Source organism: Chiroxiphia lanceolata, chromosome 6 (assembly GCF_009829145.1).
Source record: "Chiroxiphia lanceolata isolate bChiLan1 chromosome 6, bChiLan1.pri, whole genome shotgun sequence".
NCBI classification, from domain to species: Eukaryota; Metazoa; Chordata; class Aves; order Passeriformes; family Pipridae; genus Chiroxiphia; species Chiroxiphia lanceolata.
In genome coordinates this window covers 10,501,558-10,526,881 of record NC_045642.1, presented here as the reverse complement: position 1 = coordinate 10,526,881, position 25,324 = coordinate 10,501,558, and the positions used below count along the sequence as shown (strand labels likewise).

The 25,324-nt window shown below is 38.9% G+C and overlaps 1 protein-coding gene across 3 annotated transcripts in view; it reads right to left on the bottom strand.

The window, feature by feature from the left end:
- GALNT18 (polypeptide N-acetylgalactosaminyltransferase 18) overlaps positions 1–25,324 on the bottom strand; it is a 227,848-nt gene that overhangs the window by 115,836 nt on the left and 86,688 nt on the right. For all 3 annotated transcript variants that reach the window (XM_032692503.1, XM_032692504.1, XM_032692502.1), the window contains one exon: positions 5,914–6,106. In XM_032692503.1, coding sequence (XP_032548394.1) covers positions 5,914–6,106 — 193 coding nt within the window. The remainder of the gene's footprint in view (positions 1–5,913; positions 6,107–25,324) is intronic.

The window sequence follows — 25,324 nt, the reverse complement described above, 5'->3', positions numbered from 1 at the left end:
CTCACCAAACAAATCCAAACAAGGCATAGAGTGTATTTCAGTATTATGGTTGATTTTAAAACGTTAATTCCAAGTACTATTTGGAACGACAACGACAAGTATCAGTCCGACGCAGCTGAAAAATTACCGCTAGCAACCTACTCTGCTCAATCACATTAGGCTAATAACACTAAAGTAGCAGTTGTCATGGTTACCAGAAATTTAGAGAAACTCCTGGCGTTCTATTTCAAGCACAACTCTGGTAAATGGAGGGCAGCATACATCAAGAATCTTCTTTCAAACGTTTGTCCACAAGACAATTATATCCCCCTAGAACATGTGTGTTGTGATAGGACAATTTAACCAGTCACATTAACATTAGTTCAGCATGGCTATGCAGTAAGAACAACAAAATAAGAATTATTTCCTGTACTAATAACTTATCTCTGAGACCTTCTACAAATAGGCAGATAAACTATGAACAAGAATTATTTTCTGCAACTCTTGAGAACCTTTCACCAAGAGTTACATGGGTATGACAGCCAACAATGGCAAAAGAACATGTTTTTGTTTTAATAACTAAATTATAGCTTATATTCCACTTTTTTTAAAAAAAGCACAAGATGCAATAAGTATATTACCACAACATTTGGGTTTAAAGTCTTGTTTTAAGAACATATGTGGGAGGGACCTTGAGTTCCAGTAGAGTAAGAATTTCTCAGAAGCACAAATAGAAACAGAACTGTACTTTCTTCAAGAACTGTTAACATTTTGTCAACAGCCAAAATGTCAAATGGAAGTTCAACGTGTATGGGAGGAAAAAAAATCCCATTCTGGCATAAATGAAATAAACAACACTAAAACTCTGGCAAAAGAACTGAGTCTTGTAAGAACTGCAGCTCAACTATTTATGTATTTATGTTTATAATTTAATTTTGTGATCATATTTCATTTTTTGTTTTCCTATTATCAGTATTTTCACTGTTAACTGAGCTATGCTAAGAAGGCTGGCATTGAAGAACATATAAAAAGAGCTTTTTTTTTCCTGTAAAAGTGTATGTCATTATTAACTTAGGCTATTACTCCAGCAGATTTGGTGTCACTGGCAATGATATTAAACAATTTTAGAGCAGCCATTTGAGGAGATACATCCAGACAGGACAAACTGAAGCTCAAATCAGAATCCCAGGGGGTTGGTCAGGCAGTACACACTACTGCTGTGAGACAGTGTGAAGGCAGGCAAAGATGAGACAAGAAAAAGAAGAATCAGCGGTGAAGAGCAAATAAAAGAAAGCAGGAAATATAACAGAATTAAACACTAGGTATTTAACAAGAACGCTGAACACTTTTGTAATTTTAGGATTTCTGTGCAAAACAATACAATAGGTAATGTAACGGGGTTTTGTGCTCTTTTTAAACAACTCCTTTAAAACATCAAATACAACACACACTATTTATGCTCTCTTTCTCCAGTAGCAACAAAAGAACTTGGTCAGAAATGAATGTGGATTCATATCCGTCACTAACATAAGTCCAGCAAAACAGAACTATTTCACAGGGACACGTGGAAGCAAACATTTATGGAACACAAGTCTGTAGGGGCTGGTTTATAGGGAGAAGCAGAGCTAACATGCAAATGCCCAGCCTGAACCTTACAATTTGAAACCACATGTTTTTCTTATATCAGTTTTAATAAAGGAAAAACTTTACAGAAGTCTTGTGTCTTGCATGCTACATCCTGGATTGCATATACCACCTGATGGTCATTTTGGACAGCTTTTGTCCTAAACCACATCACTCTCTTCAACCAGTCAGTGCTTGATTTTTCTCCCTTGGAGTCACATCTGCATTCAAGGGACCTCTTGCCTGCTCTGTTTGTGTCCACCTTATCAGAAACCTAATTTTTACCATGGTCCCTTGCCAAATTGAGCCTCTAAGTAATACAGTCTGGGACTGGTGAACTGTTTGAAACAAGAAGTACTTATAAAATAGCAAAAGCCTTTCTCTGCACATGAAACAGGACCTCTCCTCTGAACTTGTCTAGGAGCCAAACAGCACTGACTCTGCCAGCAAAAGGGCAAATCCACTGCAAGCCACATGCTATACCATAGTATTTGACAATCTCCAAAGAAAAAACAACTGAGCTTTACAAGCTGCTTTCCCCCTCCACCCTTCCCGCCTTTGCTTCTTTCTTTTGCTTATTTGCTTGCTTTCAGTCAGTTACACTGGTCAGGTTCCTTCGTATCATACAGTCTACGCAGGAGCAAAACTCTTTGAAACAGTTCCTCTGCTGGGGTCCTGCTGCACACAACTCCTTTTCCGCTACCCCTCCCTCCCTGGCTCATCACATAAGCAAAGAAGAATGTTATCTCTCTCTCCCATGTGTGCTTTGGCATGTTAGGTCAGCCAAAAATTTACAAGCCAACAGAGGAGAATCATAAGTGCATCCACTCAAAAGGAGTTTAGTGGACAGCTTTAGGATCCCTAAACAACCTAACTTTTAATAATGGAGTTCTGTGTGAGCTGGTTTCATTCACATTTCACTCACGACAGGCTTTCTGGGTAGTGCCTGCCCTACTTAAAGTAATGAGCACAACAGAATTACAGCTAACACAGAAATATTAGCCTGTTCCTGCACACAGTAAGGGCAACATTGCCTTCCTCAATGTTTCCAAGCTCATTAGAGCCAGAAGTTATTTGTTAGCCTGTGATGTAGATATGTTACGGGCTAACAGATGCAAATAAGGGTGGTAAACAACAGAGCACCCAATTTCAGCAGCACACAATAAATGGAGGCCCTGGAAGAGGCACTCCACAATAATGCTTGCACTAACTATTAAGTACCGCAAAAACAGAGCCCACTTCAGGATGTGACGATTATTTCAGGAGGCTGAGGCATCCAGGGGAGTTATTTATTACAGTTGGTATTACAAGAGATTACTTTGGACTGTGCTGGGGACTCCCCTGTGCCAGCACAAATACTGACGGTGAAAAGTAATCAAATTCGGAACTGGACACAAGGCTCGTGGCTGTATCCAGGGTCAGAAACCACCCTGCAGTACCTGAAATGTGAGAAAGCCCCACTGCAAGGTGTGAAAACTGCCACAGCCTGACCCAATTGCAATCTGCTGGATGTTTCCATCTGACTGATGATTGTCTTTTTCCAGAGAAGCCAGAGTTCAGAGGCTCGGGCAGAGTGCACTGCCCTAACTACTAAATGTGGTCTCCTAGCTCCGCATGCCATCCACATTGAAGGACTGGGCAAGGCTGAACTTTTGCCCTCTCCTCCATATGTGTTGTGGCTCAGCAATCTCTAACCCTTCTCTGGTTTTGTCATGGCATTAAATGTTAATGATATTAGCCCCAGAAAATACTCTGTGCTATAATGTGGGGTCATTACATACATGGAGTGGCCTTTCTCACTGCAGAACCTTGTAAAGAAATGCTGAGCTCCCGTGCTAAGATATGTTGATGTGAATTCTCAGAGCAATGCAGGCAGAAAGAAGGTCAAGGCTGAGTCATACCACAATGATATAAAAGGGGCTATTAACACCACACACTTTTGGCAGATCACTTAATTCTCCTAGTCTCAACTGGGCCTAAGCATGTATGAATTACATTAGATTTCAGCTACACATACATTTCTGTTGTCTTTCCAAATTCCTATACTTCATACAATAGGTTATGAATATAGATGAAAGACCACAGTTGAGCCCAGACACAACTATGTGAACTTCACTCCTTTAGCTACCCCCCCACAAGCCTTTGCCAGGATTCCAATGTCACGCTGATTCTTGCAGAACCAACTGCTACATCCAGGCTAATGAGCTTGGTTAGGTCAAGGTTAAGTCCGTACAGAGCTACCGTGGTGCCTCTGTCATACCCGTGCTTTCCTGCATTTCTAGTCAGAACAGGAATACCACAACTGACCAAGGTCCAGCAGAGTTGATTAACTCGGTCTCCACACCACTTGCTGTGTGTTCCCTTCAGACCAAGCTGTCCTTGGCTTTCATGCTGTGCTGCTTGAGCCTGGTATCTGCCCATGGATAATTTAAATACATCTATATAGACTCAGGAAGCGAGTGCAATTGGCTTAAAAACAGGTGCTACAAATCCTAAAAATTGATTACTACAATGGAAACCATACTCTCAGAGTAGGGATTTTTTTCCCCTCCCAACAGTCATGCATGGGCTCTCACAAAAATGAGAATTTGCCTATCAGCAGTGAGGATTCTTTTTTCAGCAACATGACTTTCAGAACACCCTGTAGCTCCGTACTCCACAGGGTGCTGTAGATACAGCAAATAGTTTGCATACTCCCTGACAACACACTTCATTTCCCTCAGTATCAGAATTTACTACGTTTCAGTGTCAGCCATTATTTTGTATGTATGTGTCCATAAACATATTGTGATGTCTAACATGTTTCTGGCAGACAGTCAACTAAGGACCAAATATTTCACAGAAATTAGGATCATGATTCATTTCTAACTGGAGATTTTTTGAAAATTCCAACCTTAATTTATTTCTTTCAGTTACAGTACCATTCATTTTCCCTGTCTTTTTAATTTTTAAAACCCCTAGTTATAAAAAATTCAATTTAAATCCTTCAGAAGAGTAATTTCAAAAGAGATATAGGAGCAGAAACATTTCTATCACCGATGTCTTATTAGTGACAGAAGATTTCTTTTCCCTCTAGTTTATGATTAAAAAAGAGATAGTCACTACAGACAATCAAATTTAACCAAATTTAACCAAAACACAGACATAATTGCACGGACTTCGATTTCCTAAAGTCAGTATTTCTGTAAATCTGCAACAGAAATATTTCTAAAAGGCAGTATATAATAATATATAGTGTAGATACTGCTGAAGTGCTTCCTGGGATGGTGCTCATATATTTTCATTATAACCAAACAACCTAGTGTACAGCAACACGTACTGCTCACTGCTTTAGTAATTAAAATATTTGGTTAAAACAAGTGAATAAGATCACGTTTCATTTGGTAAGTACCCAGCATGTTTATTTTAATGATTTATTTTTTTAATGAGCTGCAAAAAAACCAGTTTTCCCTCCACCCATTTCTTCATCTCCAGAGCTGCTGTTTATTCGAAGGATCAGATGTATCACCAAGGCTTAAAATAAGCTGAGCATTAACTGTCTCTGTGAACGGTCCTACCAGAACAAACCTCAAATGCACTGAAGGGAAGGTTTTTCACTCCACTGGTCCCACCCATCTCACCGAGCCACTGTGGAATAACAGTGGATGCACTCACTCTGCCTGACACACCTGCTTCTAGCAGAGAACTTCTCAGAGAAGGAGGCTCCGTGGGCTCTCAGCTGGCCCACGCTGCTTGACTGAAGTGTGTATTTCACCAGGAGAGCTCAACAGTTTCACCTGCCTACTGGTCTTAATCAGGCAGTTCTGGGCTTTCAAATACAACAGTCAGTCAGTCAGATTTTCTGATAAAACTAAAATTTAACATTAAAAGGTCTTGCTTTTAGCAATAAAACACTTGTTATCTAATGTAAATTGTAGGTGAGATTAAGGTTCCAAAGGATCTTGAAGCAATTTCAATGAATACTTAGTGGGATTTTAGCAGGACTTACTTTGGGCACTCTGATGTTCCAGAAGACATTTGAAACTTATGGCCTTCATATATCTGATAGAAATTACTCATTCTGACCATTTTACATAACCTGCCTACTATGTGATTGCACACCGTTACGCTTCCAGGTGAAACCTCCCTCCCTGGAGGTTTTTAAAATGAGACTGAATGTGGCACTTAGTGCCATGGTCTGGTAACCACGGCAGTAGTGAATCAATGGTTGGACTTGATGATCTCGGAGGTCCCTTCCAACCCAGCTGATTCTATGATTCTATGAAACAGACTCCACAATTCTGCAGTGCCAGGGTGGAGTCAGGCACTCACCCGTTGGGTCGGAGGTCAGGTAGGGCCCTGTCCAGGGGCAGGCGGTCACTCAGGTACGCGTTGTATCCGTAATACTGGAATTGCTTCAGTGCGATACGTCTGTTCTCGGGACTGAGATCCTGGCCCCAGTGAGCAAAGAGAGAGGAGTCGGTGAACGCCTCAGCAGGATTGTCTTCCAGTTTTGGTGGAGCTTCTACGAGAGACAGACAAAACGAAACAATTTCAGATTTTCATTCTGTAGGCTCTAGGGTATGTTATTTTAAAAAACGTAACTTTAGGGAAAGCACCACACAGACAGCGCTTGCTGCCAGCTTACAGCAGTCTTGTCTTCCCTTTACATGCCCTCACATACCTCTTGTGGTGGTATAACTATTAGCACCTAAGGCTTGAAATTTAATATTCAAAATAAAGTTACGCAGAGACAATTCTTTTTCATTGCTATCTGACTAAAGGCCAGGACTGATAAATCTAAGTGAATTAAATTTCAGAAGGATTCTTATCAGACAAGAATGTTATTTTGCTTTTATATACAAAGATTTAAATTATTTTCTAATTTAAACTATTTAATTTCAGCCTGTATTACCTAGAAAAAGCTGAAAGTTTTGAAAGGGAAAAACAAAGACAGAGAAGAGTCTGTACAGAATGTACAAAATGGCTGCCGAAGTCCAAAGTGTAAAATAAGTTCTTTGAAACTAAAGATTTAACAGATTGAAAAAATCTGTTTTAAATTTGGCATCCATATTTAAATATCAAACCATTTTCAGTCATGCAGTAACTTTATGGACCAGTTTACCAGTCCAACTTATTTGAATTTTTAGTCCATATTTAGGTGCGTGCGACATCACTACTGGGATCATCACTTTGTGATATCTGTGTCATAATATAAGTTTTTCATTCCACAAGGCCACATCTCTGGCTGCTATGACAAACAGAGGAGAGGGGAGAAAATATACCTAGAGGTTAATTTAAGAAGAGGTCCAGTACAATGAAATCACAGCATTCATTCTCAATGTTTAAGTGCTCAGAAATCCGTTCAAGGTGACTTGTGAGGCTCTCTGTGACAGCACCACTCCACCCTCCAACCAGCCCTTTGGTCTTCACGCAGCTGACCACACAACCTAACCCAGAGAACCCCTTGTCTCTGTAAACACTTTACACTACACCTCTAAAGAAAGACCAACTGCCTTACTTGACCCCTATTTGTCAACATAAATTAGAGCCTCACAAAGGAAAACCACCTTCATTTTCTGGAAATTTTAACTCTTTATCAACTGGCACCATAACCATTAACAACTAACCAACTAAATAAAAAACTCTCTGAAGAACTCACAAACAATACTTACAAACACACAATACTCACACAAGCACTCACAAACAATAAATGTTTGATGACATGGGGACTTATGAAAATAAAGGTGAATCTTTGGAAAGTCTTTCAATCTGTCCAATAGGGAGAAACTTCAACTGTGTCCAAAGTCCTCCTCAGTGCCCAGAGTCACCTACAGGCCTGATAGCTGGTTCAAGCTTCATGGAAACACCTAAAGACAAACTTATATACTAGTAGCATATGCCATCAGAATCCTGACTCCCAAAGAACGCCAGGAAGCATCCCTTGATCTCTCACTAAAAAGAACCCAAAACTCAAGAAACATAAATTGAGAAGATTAAGTTGTTTGATTCGCTCAAGATGTTCTCCTTTTTTCCCTGACAATACTGACAGGAAAGTAATGACACTTGCTTCCCAGCGTTATGTTCCAACCTCTGTAAGCATGTAATGTTTCTTTACTTGTCAAAGTACTGTCTCCCAGCCTGAATCCAGGAACTGGCTACAGTTCTTCACAGATGAAAGACATGCTAAACCCTCAGCCAAAGAAGGAAACTACTCTGACAGGCCCTGTTACCACGCAGATAAATGGGGGAGTGGAGTTTGTGCGTTCACATACAACTCTGCAATGGAAATTACGGAAGTTTGATAAATTCAGATTGTTTTAGAGGGTCCTAACTTGAGAAAGGCAGAATAGCCTTTAAACATCAGTCCAAAAATCACAGCAACGTGGGGAGTCTGTGTTGTTTGTGATCTCTACAAATCCAACTTGAATTTGCATGAAGAATTTCACAAACTCTTTTCACATTGTAAGAGATATTCAGATCAGGTGTTTTCCTGACCCTGGCCAGTAGAAATTAACGTAGCTCAGCACTTTTCAAGAATATGTACATTTGTGCTAATCAAGAAAACTATGTGAGTATTTGTTCAACCTGTTGTGTGTTACAGTAATCTGCATTTCTTTAAATCAACCGCACTTTACCTGATGGTTTTAACTTCTATATTTATTATTACTCTTATGGTACAAGGCTATAGGATCCCCTCACATGCAGACAGCACACCGATGCATTAAACACGTGAGTAAAAGTAAGACTCACGATAAGAATAGTGCATGGATATGCATTTTTAACTACAGGCAGTGCCAAAGGTAATTTTTCATGGATGAAGAACCATCTCAGAAACAACCACCTTCACAGAATCACACTCACACAGGTTTCTATTGAATTTTATCTAATGATTTTGTGGATAAGAGTGTTTCCTAAAGTGATCTATGAGTCTCTTCTTGTTTTCTGATTGAAAAAGTGGTCGGTAATCCAGTTTGTATCTGCAAGGGTAAGATTTTCTAGCAACAGATACCTGTGAAGTTAGTTTACAAGCTCTACTCAGCCACTTGCCAAATGCAGTCCTTTTTTGTATGCTATGCAGACATGTTATTTTAATACATTATTCTACAGGAAAAAAGCATTAGCAAGAATTTTCAATTACAATTCCAATCAATGGAATTAAGCACACATCTCTGATGACAAAGTCTTCCTTCCCTCTATTTGGCTGAAAACCCTTGGGTGAAGCAACTTTATTCAGCCAGTCTCTCAGAGGAAATAAAAATAATTATTATCAGACCATCAGCTGCCTTTTGACTGGTCAACAAGAGTACTTGATGCCTTAGTCTCTGTAAGATGATCTTGGCCTGAAGTCTCACAGCCAGTTCTTACCACTTGCTTCTACAATTGCTGAATGATCATGGGAGGCAAAGGCTCAAAGGTGACCCATGAGTAGTACTGCCTGAAGCAATACAAAGGTAGGCACATTTATATGCTCTAAAAAGGAAAGATCAGTTCCATTTTTCCTGTGGGAAGGAATCTTGCTATCTGCAGCACATTACTGCAAATGTTATCATGAGGTTTTCCCCACATTAACTTTACCCACCAGGTGAAGCACTGTACACAGACACGAGTTTGGTGTTAACTCGTGGCAGACTGACATCTTGCCATTAAATTGATTAGTGCCAGAAATATATTACACAGGAGTCAGCTGGTTGTACACCTGGGCTGAGGAAGTCTCCTTTCAGAAGCCTGTCTGTTCATGGCATCAGCACAGAGGTGGTCATACATTTACCTGAGTCAAAAAACCTTGTAGTTTGTATTCCAAAAGCATCTGGGTGTCATTGGTTCATACTTTCTAGATCATGTTTTCTAGTTATGCAATTAATCTTAATATAAATCCATTGCTTCATCTGATCTAACTGACCAGTCTCCAAGACAGAAATTCTCTTTCTACTGCTTATTATACAAAATTAGCCAAAGACACTAAATCACAAGACACTATTGAAATAATAAGAGATGGACATTTTGTTGTCTGTTTGACTGGTGCTTGGTTGTACAACCTCTGAAGAAAGTATTTGATTTATTACCAATTAACATAATAATTTAATTAATAATTTGAGTTTAATCTCCATAAAAGCCTCTGAAGCTCATTAAGAAATATAATTTTTTTAGCTTCATTCAGATTTGGACTTTTCTTCCTAAGAAAGGTTACCATGAACAGGTTTGCCATTAAAAGAAAGGATCAAGCCAGAAAAGGGCTGCAAAAATAGTTATAGAGACAGATTCAGATATGCTGTTTGTTCTTACTGGTCTGTAAGTTTAATTTTGGTTCTAGCCCCTATTTGACTGCAGCCCTATTCACAAAAGCAGCAGTGCTTCATATCAAAGCTTTACCACTGTGAAAATGCCTTCCATGGAAACAGAAATGCTTTACAAAATCCGCAGTGTAACCTTATCTGCTGATTTCATTACATGCCAGTAATAAGAAGGCATGGACAGTAAGTCAGCAAAGACATCCTATCTGCAAAAATGTCCCTATGTCAGCTAAAGACATGCAGAAGGCATCAATAACTGTGCTAAACTATACACACTCAGGTGTAATAGGTTGCTCACAAAAAGAAAAATGAGTTGGAAATGATGCCAGGATGTAGGCAGAAAGGCTTTGATCTTTGCCCTTCTGAGTTCTCCAGTGCTTTTCCCAGCCCAGAAAGGAAGGAGCACACCATGATTAGAGGTGATGCAGTAACCCTGCCTTAGCTTACAAGGTGGACTAATGATGTGCCTCTAAGTAGACTATCATTAAAGACAAAACAAACCTCAGCTCTCTGAGGGAGACTGGCTCCCAGCACTCAAAAAATCTATATTCTATTTCCTGCAGGCAATAGCCTTTCAGCTTTCCATGGAAGGAAGGATCCTTTCATCCTTTCCTCTATAGGTGCCCTTCATCTGTTAGGCAATCCACACCCCCTACACCCTCTTGCCACAGGCTATTCTATGTGACAGGTAAAAATCCCAGACTTGCATTGGGTCACAGTTTTTAGAAGTGTGAAAATTTACCTAAACATTGTCTCACAAAATACACACAAGAAGATCCCACTTTCAAAATCTATTGTAAATCATGCAAAGACCTTATCAGAGTCCTTAAAAATTGCAGTTTGATGGTTCCTGTCTTGGAAGGCTGCTCCCATACAGGACACTGTTATAAATCCTGTATCAGATGAATCAACCTCTGAAATGAAAACATCACCTCCTTTTATGCACAGTGTGATGAAACACTGACAAGCAACAGCTCACCAAGTTGCACCACTGCATCAGCCACAGAGAAAAGTATACTCAGAAGGCAAAAATGGAAAGTTACAGTAACAGTGGCAAGCCTTCTCTCAGAAAAGCTATTTTACATATTCTCTTACCTCCCAAAAAATCACAATACTGCTGATGAGGTATCAACATTAATATCGTTTTGTGTTGTAAACGGAACTTTACTGTTTTGAATATTCAAGTTAATTCCCCTTGTCGGTCTAGTTTTGCTCCTGAAGAAATAACTTTAGCAGAAGTGCACTTAAGAAAAAAATGAAATATCTAAGTGGGTTAAATTCTCCTAGTACTGCTTACTTACAGCTCAGTAAGTCATACTGAAGTTGCCAGGGTTCCTCAGGGAGACTTGAAAGGGCCTGTCAGACTCTGTCTGTACAGATGACAAAGACTAGCAAAAAACAATAAATCTGATCAAACTACATACAAAACACACAGCTACCCTGAGAAGATTCAACTCAATATCCAGACTTTGCATATCCCATCACGCTCTGTTGTTAGTGTAAACACTGGACACATCAGACAGACAGGGAATGGGGAAAAACAACAATAACAAAAAAAGGTGATCCTCTCCTGACAAGCTGTCAGGAATTCATGATAACACTATGAATAGCAAACAATCAGATGAAACTTTAAAGATTAAACTGCATATGACACGACATATAGAAGGAAATGCCAAAAACTCTCTCAACAAATTTTTGACATCTTTTAGAACTTGAAAAACAATTTGTATAATATGAATTGATATGTTATCTCTATGGCCTTTTAAAGCAGCCAATACACATGAACATTGGTAAGCTACTAGCATGCTATTAACATTTATTTCCTTTTGTTTATTAAAAAAACCCACCAGAGTCTCTAGGAAAAATCTGATTTTGTTGTTGTTGGGGTTTTTTTCTGATAAATAATCCCATCCTTATTTTGCATAATAGAGTAGAAACTCAGTCTGGTTCTGCTGCTTAGCAGAAGCCCTTTCTCTCCCTGAAGTCTCATGCAAGTTATAGAAACAGAAACATCAGACTGTATTTTCCCTGTATGAATGACACAAGTAGATATAAACTAATAGCCAGAGAGAAGTGTTTGGAATCTTTACCCAGATTTACTCCCACACTAAAGTGCTCTGTGGGATTTTTTTCTCCTATATTTTTGTCCAAATAGGCCGTCCCAGCACCCTGTGCCCTCAGGAAGCCTGAGACAAATCTGTCTGGGTATTCCCTTAAGCAACACTCACACCAAGCACACACAAACGCTACACAGGGAGCCAAAACAGCTCTCCAGGGCAGGGGTGCCACCTGTCTCCACAGCATTCTTGCCTACACTCGTATTACCTAGATTTTCCTATTAACTCTCCACTAGACAAGACCATGGGGAGTCAATTATTTGACAAATACACACTCATAAAGGAATCAAGTTCATTGTGTCACGCATTCTCCTTAACGCACTGATTTGTCATTTCCTTTCCAGGACTTTTTATCAGAAATATCAGATGTTTGGTGATAGAAAGATCCATGAAATCTTGGATTGTGAATTAAGAAGTTCCTACTATCAAGTCTTCTCAGATCTGAAATAATGGAAGGAGTTAATATATTGCAAGAGACTGAAAAGGGGATGCTAACATGTACATACTGAAAGCCAGTGACCACAACTCAGGTTCTTGCACAGCACATGGACAGCCTGGCTATGGCTACTTGGATTTCAAATAATGCAGGCAGAGCAGCAATAGAATGTGAAACTTGCAGTGACAATCCAACTCATGAAAAAGTCAGAGGGCAGCTCATTTGTGCTGAAGAGTCACCTAAGACTCGGCTTCACTTTGTTCAGGATCAGGGTACTTGCAACTGGAAGAGATCCAGATGCTCCTCCCAAGGAGGACACTGAGGTGAAGCCACTGGTCCCACAAGGCTCCAGGTCACTGGTACAGAATGCTGCAAGACCTTCTACTTACCTGGGCCATGTGTCCTGAACCTCACTTCATTTGACTGTTGATTGGTGATGTCAGTCTGCAAACAAAGGCAGCTTTGGGGTTTTGACAACCGGATGTTTGTCTCACTTGGACAAAACTCTGCCATATGTGAGTATGGTCACCCAACAAGGACAGATATTCATGTAGAGAAGATGGATGTTTCCTGCCCTGGCAGACTTTGATAACCTAACAGTTCCCAGAAAGTCGTGGCACAAAAGTTACTTTACACTGAAGAGTTTTGAAGATGACTCTCAAACTGTGCTCAGCACTAGAGGGCAGCATAAGAAACGGGAAAATTTGGTTCTTAAGAGAAACCTGAGGGTTTTGAGACTGCTTAAGAACTTTGTTAAAGGGCTCTCAGAACTACAAGCACCAAATTTACAAACTGCTAATTAACCAGCAAATTCTATTACAGTAGTTATTTCCTAAGGGTAAGAAAATGAATAGGAGAAAAATGAAAATCTTATTATGTCATCAAGCCAACACTAAATCATGCTATGTTGGTGCAGGCAAACAACACTTTATAGGAAGAAGGTCTTGGTAAGGGCTCTACATTTCTTCCGTACACCCTCGAACTACCCTATTCTGATCTGAAAACACTATAAATCCTGTCCATTGTTGTTTCTACTAGATATGTTCTCACTACTAGCCTATTAAATTCCCCTCTAGCCATAACTGTGTCATGGATATGAATCAGGCTAGACAGGTCCCTGCATCATTCTGGTAAAGTTAACACAAAGTTACTACAAGACTGGATAACCTGAAATCGGGGTAAAAGCTTCTAACTTAGTGGAATGAGATTATCTAAGGAAATATATATTTCCCAGTAGAATCAATTCCCTCTCAGATGAAGACATAGAGCTCTCTGACAGGTACCACTAGTGCACTTTTAAGGCTTTCTGTATTCATTGACATCAATATTTTGACAGAGACCAATCTTGTCTTCTCAAATGGGTAAAAGGCTGGCTTTCAAAAAACACACTATAAGGATATTGAAGACTAAGGAGTAACAAATTCCAAATCTTCAGACTTTCTAAAACACGTTTTTAAGCTTGTCCAAAGCAATACCCTTCTGCATTCCTCTTGGAAAGCAGATTTTAAGAAAGCATAGATTCATTTGAAGCAACACTAAATTGCTTAACTGCAGACCTTCAAGATAAAGGGTGGTCAGAACGATTATTTATTGACTATAACCTAAAGGATTAAGGTTGTCTTCATCACAGGATATACATTTTAAACTGCAAAATTATTTTCTCATTTCAAATAAGTCTGTAATTAAGGCACAAACTCGAACTTCACCTGCAGGCAATCATGAAAAAATTTTTGGAATAACAGTCTAATAACACAGTAATAATCTGCCAAAAACTGCCTGAAAATTAATTTGGTGACTTTATTTCTGTTGTGACACATAACAAACTGCAGTGTAAGTGCCATGAAATAGTAGTGGTACCCACAATGGAAAGAGAGGAAGGAGGTGGACACAATTACCTCCCTAATTTTTCAGATAAGCAGCATGACAGCCTGGTCCCAGGTCATGGTTCTGGTTAGTAGAAATACCCCCCCTCTGCAATGCTGATTAGATCAAACAGTCAAGGAAAGTGCTAAACCAATTTAAACTCATTTCTGATCTCTGCAGTTTTGTGAGAATTATGGCACTGGCTTAACATGTTTCCTGTCTTGGATGAAAAAGACATCATGTTATCATATGTAACAGTCACTTTTTAAATTATTTGTGATAATATTTTCAAAATTCCCATGAAATTTCATTACAGTGAGCACTGTACAAACGAAAAGAAGAATGTACAAATTACACCCCCATTTTGCAGAACAGCCAAGTGTTCAGTAACTTCACACAGAAACTCCACTGACTTTTGGTGACTTCATAAAATCTTGAACAATTGACTTATATGTGTATAACCTCCTGCTTGGCCATTAGGTAAGTTGGTTACACTGAGTATTTATTCCAAGTAAGAAAGGAAGGCAACAGAAATTCACAGATGAGAGACCAGTTTGCATTCAGCAAACAGAGAGGTGCCAGAAACTGAGACTCCTTCTACTTGATGCTCGGTAACAAAGCTGAATTTCTAACAATGATTTTCCTCACTTCCTTATTACCATGAAAGTAATAAGTGGAAACATGGGAGATCACTTACGGAAGGCCTGGTATTATGCAACCACATTACTGCATTTACAAGCAAGTTTTATTTGTAAAAGGATGCAAAACAAAAATCTGAAACTGGTGGGGGGGTGAGGGGGGTTTGTTGTTTTTTTTTAATTCAGAGATTTGCTTCAGTTTTAACTAGAGTCAGATACCTTGGTTCAAACTGGAGTCAGATATGATGAATCAAACCTTCTTGGGTAAGGCCAGAATTAAATACTGATTATGGGATTACAGCTATAGAGATTTCTGCTTGAAATTCACACCATTTTTGCCTCTGGATGGAAGACGACCTCTCACACAGGCAATACAGAAATAAACCACGTGGAGACTTTGTTAGTTGTTTGGGCTTTTGTTTTGGGGGCAGGAGGGCTATGGTGTGTATTTTTCATTTGTTTTGGTTGGGTTTAGTTGGGTTTCTTTCTTTTGGGGTTTTTTGTGGGTTTTTTTGGCTCTGTTTGGTTCTGGGTGATTTTTTCCCCCCCTATGTTTTTAATTACCAGGGTTTAGGCTCAGCTTAAATAATAATTGTTCCTGCCTGAGACTCTCCTTCAGCTTCCTGACCAGATCCCATACTGTCCCTTTCTTCTCCCCATCCCTTCCTAGAGAGCTGAAAGGGTGAGCAGAGGTTCTTTGAGAGACAGGAGAAGAGTGGATTTTGAAGACAAGGAGAAGCAGCAGTAGCAAGCTGGATCCTCCAGCTGGACTCCCAAGATTAGGCCAGCAGGGAGACAGGGAAAGAAGAAGCCATTCCAGGCTGACTTCCAGCCTCCTCCTGTCTCCTCTTCCCAGCTGGCACTCAACTAATTCCTCCCAGCAGAGTTACTAAAATAATGAAAATACTTGTTCATTACATTCTCCTGTCATCAGAGTTGAATGAATACTTGAATATACAAGGCACTGGCATTCCTCAGTTCCTAACAAGTATGGAAAGGTTTGCAAGGCAAGCTTGAAGGGTACAGATGTACAGTCGATAAAATCTGCATATGAAGAGCACTCTGCAAAGAGAGCAGAATAAATCAAGCTCCACATCTGGGCTTAGGGTCAGAGACCTGTCCACGACACAGCACAGTGAATTACCATGCAAGAAAGAAGATACAAAAAATCAGAATGTTGTACTTATTGTAACTGCACGTGTTCCTAACTTTAGGCATCTGTTAATAGGCTTACTAAAAAAGGAAACTCATCTGCATTTAATGAATGTCAGACCACATTTTCGTTTGGGATTAATAGAGTCTGCATCTGTGCAGCTGAGAGGATTTAAAAGCTCAGTGTGTTTTATATCATAAACCCAAATCTATGTCACCTGAAGTAAACACAAAAAGCACTTAACTATTTTGAAAACAATTTTGCCAGGAGCTGTCAGGCTGTCATGGTAATTAGTCATGTACATACAGCTTTTCCTTTTACACCAAACTGAACAGTCACACCAAAAGTGAGGTTCACATGAGGAAACAGAAACAAGCTCTCTTCTACAGTCACCCAACTCAAAGCACCAAAAATAGGCTTCCTATTTCAGTAATCATATAAAATGAGATTTTCTCTGCTTACCTGGCTGTACTGAGTTCCCTCAGATTAGTTCTACTTCAGAAATTTCCATTCAGTCCTCTGAGGAATTTTGTTTGGGTCACTTCTTTACAAACACAAAAATTTCAGAGAGCAGCAGTTCCCTCACTCAAGACAGCCTTTCCACCTTTCATAAGTGCTTCCAACATCAGCATAAACACTGTGAGCTCTTTCACCCCTTCCACCAATCTGTGTCACCGGCACCACAGTGCGCGGACACTTTGATAAGTGGGCCTGTGACTGACAGCGCTCCTATTTAAAGAGTACTTTTCAAACACTTGCAGATGCAATTGTACGTGCTTGGAGCTTGTTCACACTTCCAAGAATTTTCCTAAGTTACCCCACGAGACAGAGATGAGCTTCAGTTTTAAACGAAACCTGAAGAAATGCGAAGAGAAGCAGGGCTGTTTTGAAGAAGAGCTGGTGTATGTGTCTGCAAAAGCATCTTCCATCCCCATTTACCACCTCTCTTTTCATGCTTAAAGCACAGGACACAGACACATGCAGCAGCAGGGAGTAAGTACATTTCAAAGGTTTGCAAACTATACTGCACTAAAAAAAAGAAAACTAAGCATAATATAACTTCTCCTCTTTGCAGAAAAACATGAATGACAAAATAAAAGCACTGTCCCATCTTTGATAGCAAGTAGAAGATTTGTGCTAATGCTAATTTCAATAATAAACTGAGGCTATCAAGATGTCAAGAATTCTCCTTGAATGAGTGAGAAAAAAATTACAGAAAATGCAATCAAATTAAGTTCAAGTGTTTAATAGGTATTTGGGTAAGTGCTGTAAGACAATACTTTTAACTTAATTTTGGAAATAGGATAGTCAAAAACATGCTGAAAGAAGAAAACAAATGATAAAGACAACTAGCAGCCTGCATAAACAGAAGGCAAAGAGGAAATTCTAGATTACACCCAGCAAGCACTTTGGTTTGTTACTGTTCTCAGCTGTGTGCACTCTCTCTCCTACAACTAGGAACTTTAAGAAATATCTATTACCTGAAAATTTTCCTTTTCTGTCTTAACTTAGGAACCGCAGATAAAATGTCTTTAAATTTACAACATTCTGCAATTCCTTTGCAACTTTAAAAAGCAGTATAATTTAATTTTTTTTTTTTAATCTGCATTAAGTTGACTGTTCCTCTGCTTCAGTTGTGTGAAGAATGGAGGCATCTGAGCAACGTCAGCTCTGTGGGGTTCTGCTCCACTAGAAAAACTAATTTTTGCTGAGTTTACACAAATATTTCAATAATTCGATAAATATATTAAAAGAAATCCACTATAGAGGACGGTATCATGGACAAAGAACAAGAATAGAAAACTCCATAAGCATTGCTATTCCTCAAGACAAAAGGAAAAAGATGGACTCAGTTCTCACCAAAACACATGATTGCCCATGGACTTTGACAACACTTACATGAGGTAAGAACTGGACACCGAGGGTCACTCACTGTAAAGAATAATTATTTATTAAGCAGTTTGAAGAGATAAAATCATATTTGGTTTATACTGCTCTTTACAACACACCAGCCTGACTCCTCAAAGAGATTTTGTCAGTTCTATGGACAGAAGAGTTATGAAGCCATAAATTATCACCATGGGGCTGGAAAAGGTGCAGTGGTACAATTATTACTGTTAAGAGAGATCTAAAAGCTTAGAACATCTGAGGAGCTTCCAAAACAGCTGCTGATGGCTACAAAGGGATAGACACATTCCACTATCATTCACATTAGAAAGCAAAGACATAGAGAGGTGGCTGGTTATTTCTGCTTTGGTTTTTTTGGGTCTTGTTTTTTTAAAGTCACCACAGCCCTGCCGGAATTTTAGCAAAAACAAACAAACAAAGAAAAACCAACAAAACAAACAAACAAAAAAAATTCCACATGAAAGTACAGCTAGACTGGAGAATGAATTAAACTTACAGCCAGAAATTCAGTTTTAAACAGAAACAGAAAGCAAGAAGGAAAAGATGAGGAAGCCAAGAAAAACTGGAATTGCTGCCAAAATAGGAAAATAAAGGAAAATTCAATTTATTATGCAAGATACAGAGGGCAATTTAGTTAGTAATTTCTCATCATAGGACTACAGATTTCCCTGCAGATCTGTGTGACTTTAGTTTGAGGAGTATTATTTGAAAAGGTCTGAAATTCACAAATCAACCTCTTGTAAATGTGCTAAATCAACACAGAAGAACAGAAGTAGAAACATCTTCTACAGTTTTTATTACGTTTCTTGCAATATAAAACAAAGTTATACTCTGCTAAAATTCAGCCATGTCTGTTTTCTTCCTGTCCTCAGGCCACATCTGATTATCAGCTTCTAGTAAACCCACAAATTAAAAAGGATGAGGGGAAAAAAGCCCCGCCCCTTAAGTGAGTGCGTACTTTGAGACTGTACACAAATTCTCTACTTTTCTAATTTTTTTCTTAATAACACTGCGTATCACACATCCTGAAGGGAAATACAATTGTTAATTAAAGATTAACAGTTCTCTTTGTTTCTTAAGAGCAGTTCCAGTCCTTTCAACGGTGCTCACCAAGCACTGCACCCCAATTTAAGCCAGGGCAAAGGACTATTGTATCTGCTACACTGCACCTTCAAAAACATCAGCATGTCACTGAGTTACCGAGAAATACTCTTATTTACTGAGTTAGCCACAGTACTTCTGCAGAAAGCGTGTTCTTCAAATTATGCTTATCACCAGTATGGTCCAAACCTACTCACTGTAGAAACACAGAAAAAAATGACAGCTGGATGTGTAATTGAAGAAACGCTCCATTTTATGATTGCTGTAACATAAATTATATATATATAAATTATATATATTCAAAATAATAAATTATATATACTATACTCACAGCATGCTTTATACAGGAGAAGACTGAACCTAGCAGCAAAGGCATTTTTAATCTCATGTAGTTCCTCCTCTAGGAAGTCTTTTGAAAGTTTTAATAAATATCATTACATTTCACATCATCTTGTGTTTTCCAGGAAAAAAATCCCATACAAAAGAAAAGAGTCTGGAAGTGATTGTAAAATAGTTTAATAACTAGGTAAACAATGATCTCACCACACTCACACCCTTCAGTTGGGATGCTGACAGTCAGATGTCAGCGTGCCCATTATGGAGCCACTCAGGCAGGCAAGAGAAAATGCAAAGGGCATAGAGCCTTGTCTTGAATTCTGTCTCCCTCAATGATTCACTATTCCTGCTAGGAAGCACCTCCTTTCACTTGTGAGTCACAGCTCCGAACGCTTCCTTGGATTTATGTGTCCACATGTTCTCTTTAAAATGGTCCTCTAGGCCTGACCCTCCTCTCTAAGCTGTTTGGAAAAAAGTCTTCCTTTTTACCCAGTGTTAGGCAGTAAGAGCACGATACAAATCATTCCAATTTCCTTCTCTCTCCTGTGTAGAGTGGTATGAGCTTACCTCAAGGCTGTACTGTGGGATCCATGACAAAGCTGCTTAGATGAATGGGATCACAAGTACTGCTACTGATTTCTATCAGATAAAGACCTAGAAGAGCATTTTGAATAGTCTATTATAGGATAAATTCTCATCTCAGCTATATCAAAATGGACACAAGTTCAAAAAGCTGCCAAAAGATACCACAGTTACATTTCATGTAGCTGCATAGAAATATTTTCTACCAATTCTTCTGTTCCACTGGGAAAGAGAGCAGAACCAGACCTGGATCCTACAGTCTGTGCATTATGTAGAAGAGTGCATTTAGTAGATATCTCATCTACACATAATCCCAGACAGGTGGTTACTAATCCTGGCTGTTCGAAGTAGAAACAGAATTATCCAGGGTGTCAGCAAACTGCAACAAAATGCCTTAAAAAAATGAATTATTAAAACTGACTTTCACCAACTTTGTAGAATAGCTTTAATAATAGACAATAAGGGACTTTATTATTTATTATCATTATTTCAGTAGAGACTATTTAGGCTAGACACCAGAAGAACATACTCTGATAAAACACCAGAGAATTGTGAGGCATTCAGTTCTGAATTTCCATAATGCTTTTAGGAATTGCTGAGCATGATAACAGATTTCATTAATCCTGAGGTTATGTCCAAAATGAACAGTGCTTTTTTCATTTGCTCCACCTGCCCAGCAGGTGTTTAAAATCCACAGGGTTTGTGAATTAATTACTGATGAGTCACTAGGGTGGGATGGGCTAATTAAACTCTATTTGAAAAAGAAAAGAATGAGGAAATCATTTTACCAAAAGAGTTAGGATATTAGCTGCAGAGTAGTAGTGAAGGAAGAAGTTCTAGAACTCAGTCAGCTCTGAATAGAAGACTTGAGAGGAGCTGATGTCCCTTTGGAATAACTGTTCATCAATGAATCCAAGGATTTTCTACACTTGCTGTGGAAGTAATTTTCTCTAACAGCAAATGAAGTTTCACAGTTTGTTTCCAATTAATCTTTACTCCTGGAGAAAAGCTGCCCTTTAATACTACAAACTTAAACACAGTTGGCATAGATTGACAAAAATCAGTAAAGACTCTAGGAATTTTGTCAAAAATCCTAACTTGAGGCAATGCCAGAGAACTAAATTTCTTACCCAGAAAATGGAATCTGGGATATTTTCATCCAACAAAAATAAATAATTATAAGATAAATTGAAGCAAATTAGAAAGCAGAAGGTAATTTCCCTGGCAGGAGAACTAAAGCTCATTGCCTTAGCCCTAATCAACAGCTCCAAACCTCAGCTGGAAAAATTTCCTAATGAAGCCCCACACAGTATTTCTTTGTGTCACTAGGGAAGAGGATTTGGTAAGCCTGCTGAGAAGGCCTGGCTTCCTCCATGAGCAGAGCCACAATTTGGCTGGAACATTGTAATGAATCTGCTTCTCTGTCCCTCTGACTAAAATGCACACATGGGCTGTCTCTCCACATGGTCATTGTGTGAAAGAGATCAGCAGGTGCATAATAGCGTTGAAAATTTAACTCCAAGTTCACTTTTGCATGTCAAGGTCATTTACCAGAAAAATACATCATCTTTTTAAGAGTTTACTGCTCCCAGATAGCAAGTTTTTGGTGTGCTACCCATTCCAGTAAGCTCGCCAACGCTTACCCAAACACTGCTGAAAGAAAGAGACCAATAGCAAGAAAACTCCTATGTTAGTTTGATTCCATCCTAATTTTGGAATAGCATCCTGTTAAAAAGGTTCAGCAGAGGAGTGTTTCTGACTGTAATTAGAGTCTCTCTGCAGCTGCACCTATGCCAGTGCAGTTTAAAAATACATGCATGGAAATGCTGATGAGACCTTGCTCATCTCATATAATTTACAAGAGAGTAGGTTAATCAGAATCAGAGAACTGAGCAGAATCTTGTATGGTTTCTTCTCCAATGAATGTTGTTACAGAAGGTTCTGTCCCTTCAGACATTTGCTCTGATAACTCTTCTTTGTTTATGTACTTTCCTGCCAAAGACCTAGCAAGCTGTGGAGGAACAGACATCTGTTTTTCCGTGATGAGTTTTCTGGCTCATTTACCACCAGGTTTTCCACTTCTGCAATGCTCTAAGAAATGTAACCAGAGATACCAGATTTCCATTTATTTAGGTCCTCAGCTTCACCTACAGTCAGTAGATTTGCCATTGGTATTTTCCTGTAAACTCTCCAGTCTAATTTACCACAATCTCCATAAGCAGAACTTTCTATGCCTGTTCATGACACCTTCTCAGTATTTTCTTTTTGTCTGTTCCTCCTGACATCTCTAATTCCTCACTTTGGCCTGCTTTCATAACAACCTATGGGGCACATGGGATGTGCAAAGTTACAGTTCTGTAACACTGGGCAAGTTACTTAGATACCAAAACATCTCCACCCTAAAAAAGTGCCTAGCCTTCAATGCAAAGAGCTATTCCCAAGATAGCCTGTTGCCTCAGATAAGGAGAAAAAGGAGAAAATGCTGAAATTTAGGAGCCAAACTCTACACAACCACATGCACATCCTTTGGCCTCCTGTGGAGGATGATGGTTGCACTGGGAACTTAGACTAAGGGTATTTTTCTCCTGTTGCTGCTCATAGTATCCTTCTAAAGTGGTAAAGGAAAAAGAGGATTTAGTTTTCTGCCTAAAATAATTCCTTGATTATCTTTGCATAACTGAGCACTCACAGAGAAGCCAGAATGTTTTCCCCGTGGATCTCATTTTGCCATTGTAAAACAGGAATAGCACTTCTTCCCCTGCCTTGGAGGAGTATTAAAACAAAGCAACAATTCAGAGCTGCTCAGTACCAGCCATCACTGAAATGCCTATAAAACCAATAAAAATCCTCTTTCCTCTCATTAGCAAAGATGTTGAGATCATCCATTTTTCACAGATTCCTCTGCATCAGCAGCCAGTCTGCATCACCAGCTATCTTCAATTATTCATTGCCCTGTCCCCCAAGAAACTGATACTGATGATGTTGGTGTCAATGTTTCCAAGCCACCAGCCTCCAACATCTTCTGTATCACAAGGAGCAGATGTCTACCACTATTCCATCTCCTTAACTAGTAACAGAGGATTTGTTTTGTGCATAACTAGATTTTTCCAACCTCTTTGGGGTTTGGTTTGTGAGGAATATTTGATATTCCAGAAGTACTATCTTCCCCACAAACGGTCACAGGAACTCAGATATTCGTTGTCTTACAGCCTGGTAAAAATTTGATTCTGTGAACAATTGTTATCAAGAGGGTATCCATTCCCAATCGACCTAACCATACAGTATGAAAAGAAGTAAAAATGCTAATTTTCAAGTTAGAATATATTGCACTCAAATAATTTTGCTCAGGCAAAATCTTTCTTTAAATTACCCCTTTTAGCTCTAACAACATGTGCACTTTGCTTAATTACACAGCTGGCTTTACCCCTCTCTTTTCCCATTCCCCCTTTTTGTTTTTCCTTGCTCAGAGGTATGCAAACCATCTGTGCAGAGAACATGGTCTAATAACTATCTGCAAACCTGTTCCCTGCAAGTGACGGTACCAAAGCTGTGAGGCCAAATAGTACCAGCTGCTTGCAGGAGTCCAGGTTTGCACAGCACGAGGCCTCTTGGACTTGCTCACTCCCTGTCCTTTTCTGTGGACAATACATGAAAATACCTGAAGATTTCAAGGGTCTCATATTTCTGCTGGGGCCAAACGTACCTGCACATTGTTTGACTTTATAATACCAGAACACTGAGAGAACTTCTGAGCAAAAGTCTTCCCCAATTACTTGAATAAAATCTATTTTAAATAGAAATACTGACATTTATTCTCAACATACTGTCCAGTACATACATTTTCCATATATACAGAACTTTGTTACCCACAGAATAGCTCGAGTTTAAAAAGGCCTTTAAGATCATCAAGTCCAAGCCTTAAACCAGCAGTGCCAAGTCCACCACTGAAGAATACTAGGGGTTTTTTTTTACTATTTATGTCTATTGACAAAGGGAAAAACCTTCATCACAGAAAGGCTAGTAAGTGTTATGATTTGTTCTTAAAAAGCTAGACCACTAAAAACTATTCTGAAGTGCTACTGAAAAGATACTCAAATTTTATTCTCATAGCATTTGCATAATGTAGAAACATATGCTTATTTTTATCACTTTTTTTTGGTAAGATTTAAATGTTTGGGATAAGTAAAGAAACTCCAGGGAATGGAGTTTCATGCCCCACATCTGAAGAGGAAGATTTCAGGGTTAAAAGATACATACCTGGTCCACAAAAAACCAAAGCATATTTATACAGCCTCTGAAAGCATCTGCCTTTAAATTTTGAAACAGCTTTCTCTTAGATTATATTTTGAGAATCTGGTTTAGAGATTTACAAGAAATGCTTTATGTTATTTTTTTTCAACTAATTTAGTAAATGTGAAAATTATAGACCTGAAGTGAGATGCTACTCATGCAATCATATGACCAGCCAGCACTTACTCTTTAATAAACAGCACTGTTTATGCTACAGGATATACACTGACATAATCTTACTCTGAATACTACTGGTGTAAAGAAGAGCCGCAGATTTTCAACAAAAAGTGTTGCAACTTGAGCAAAGACATACTTTCAACCAAAGCTAAAACCTCTCTCAAAAGAGCCCTTTTTTCCATGTCTGCAAAAAAAAAAAAATCTAATTTAAATACACTCAACAGACTCAGAGGAGCTTCTTATTAAAGGTATTTTTCTCTGGTAGCACTCACGTTGATGCTCAACAGCTTCCAACCCTTCAGAAAAGCCATGTTCTATAAACCATTACGGTAACTTCTTTTAAACTTGCATTTCCTATAAATAACATTATTCTTAGCATAACCCTAAGTATTAGGATATTTCTTGATATGTTTCTTACAATATATTACTGCCAACGTAGGGAATGGTAAAAGCAGAGAACAGGTAAGAGCAAAAAGCAAAGCAGAGCTACTGTGTGGAAATTAGTAAATTATGCATGGGGGGGAAAAGTCAACATAAATCTGTTTTCTTTTGGAGTAAAAGGACACTCTACATGCCACAGTGTTCTTCCTCCTTGTGTTTTCAGCAATGACTAGTCAGATCTTCCTCCAGGGGACTAACTCAGCCCTTGCTAATTTTTAATTTTAAAAAGTGCTAATTTCTAAACCACACCTTTGAAGCAAACAGTCCTTAATGGAGCAGATAAAACATAAAGGGATATTGAAACAGTAATTCAAACATTATTTTAACATTTAAGGGAAAGGAATTATTCTCTCCTGAGTATCAGTTAAACGAACAGCTTTATATAAAATATATTCAAACTACAAGCC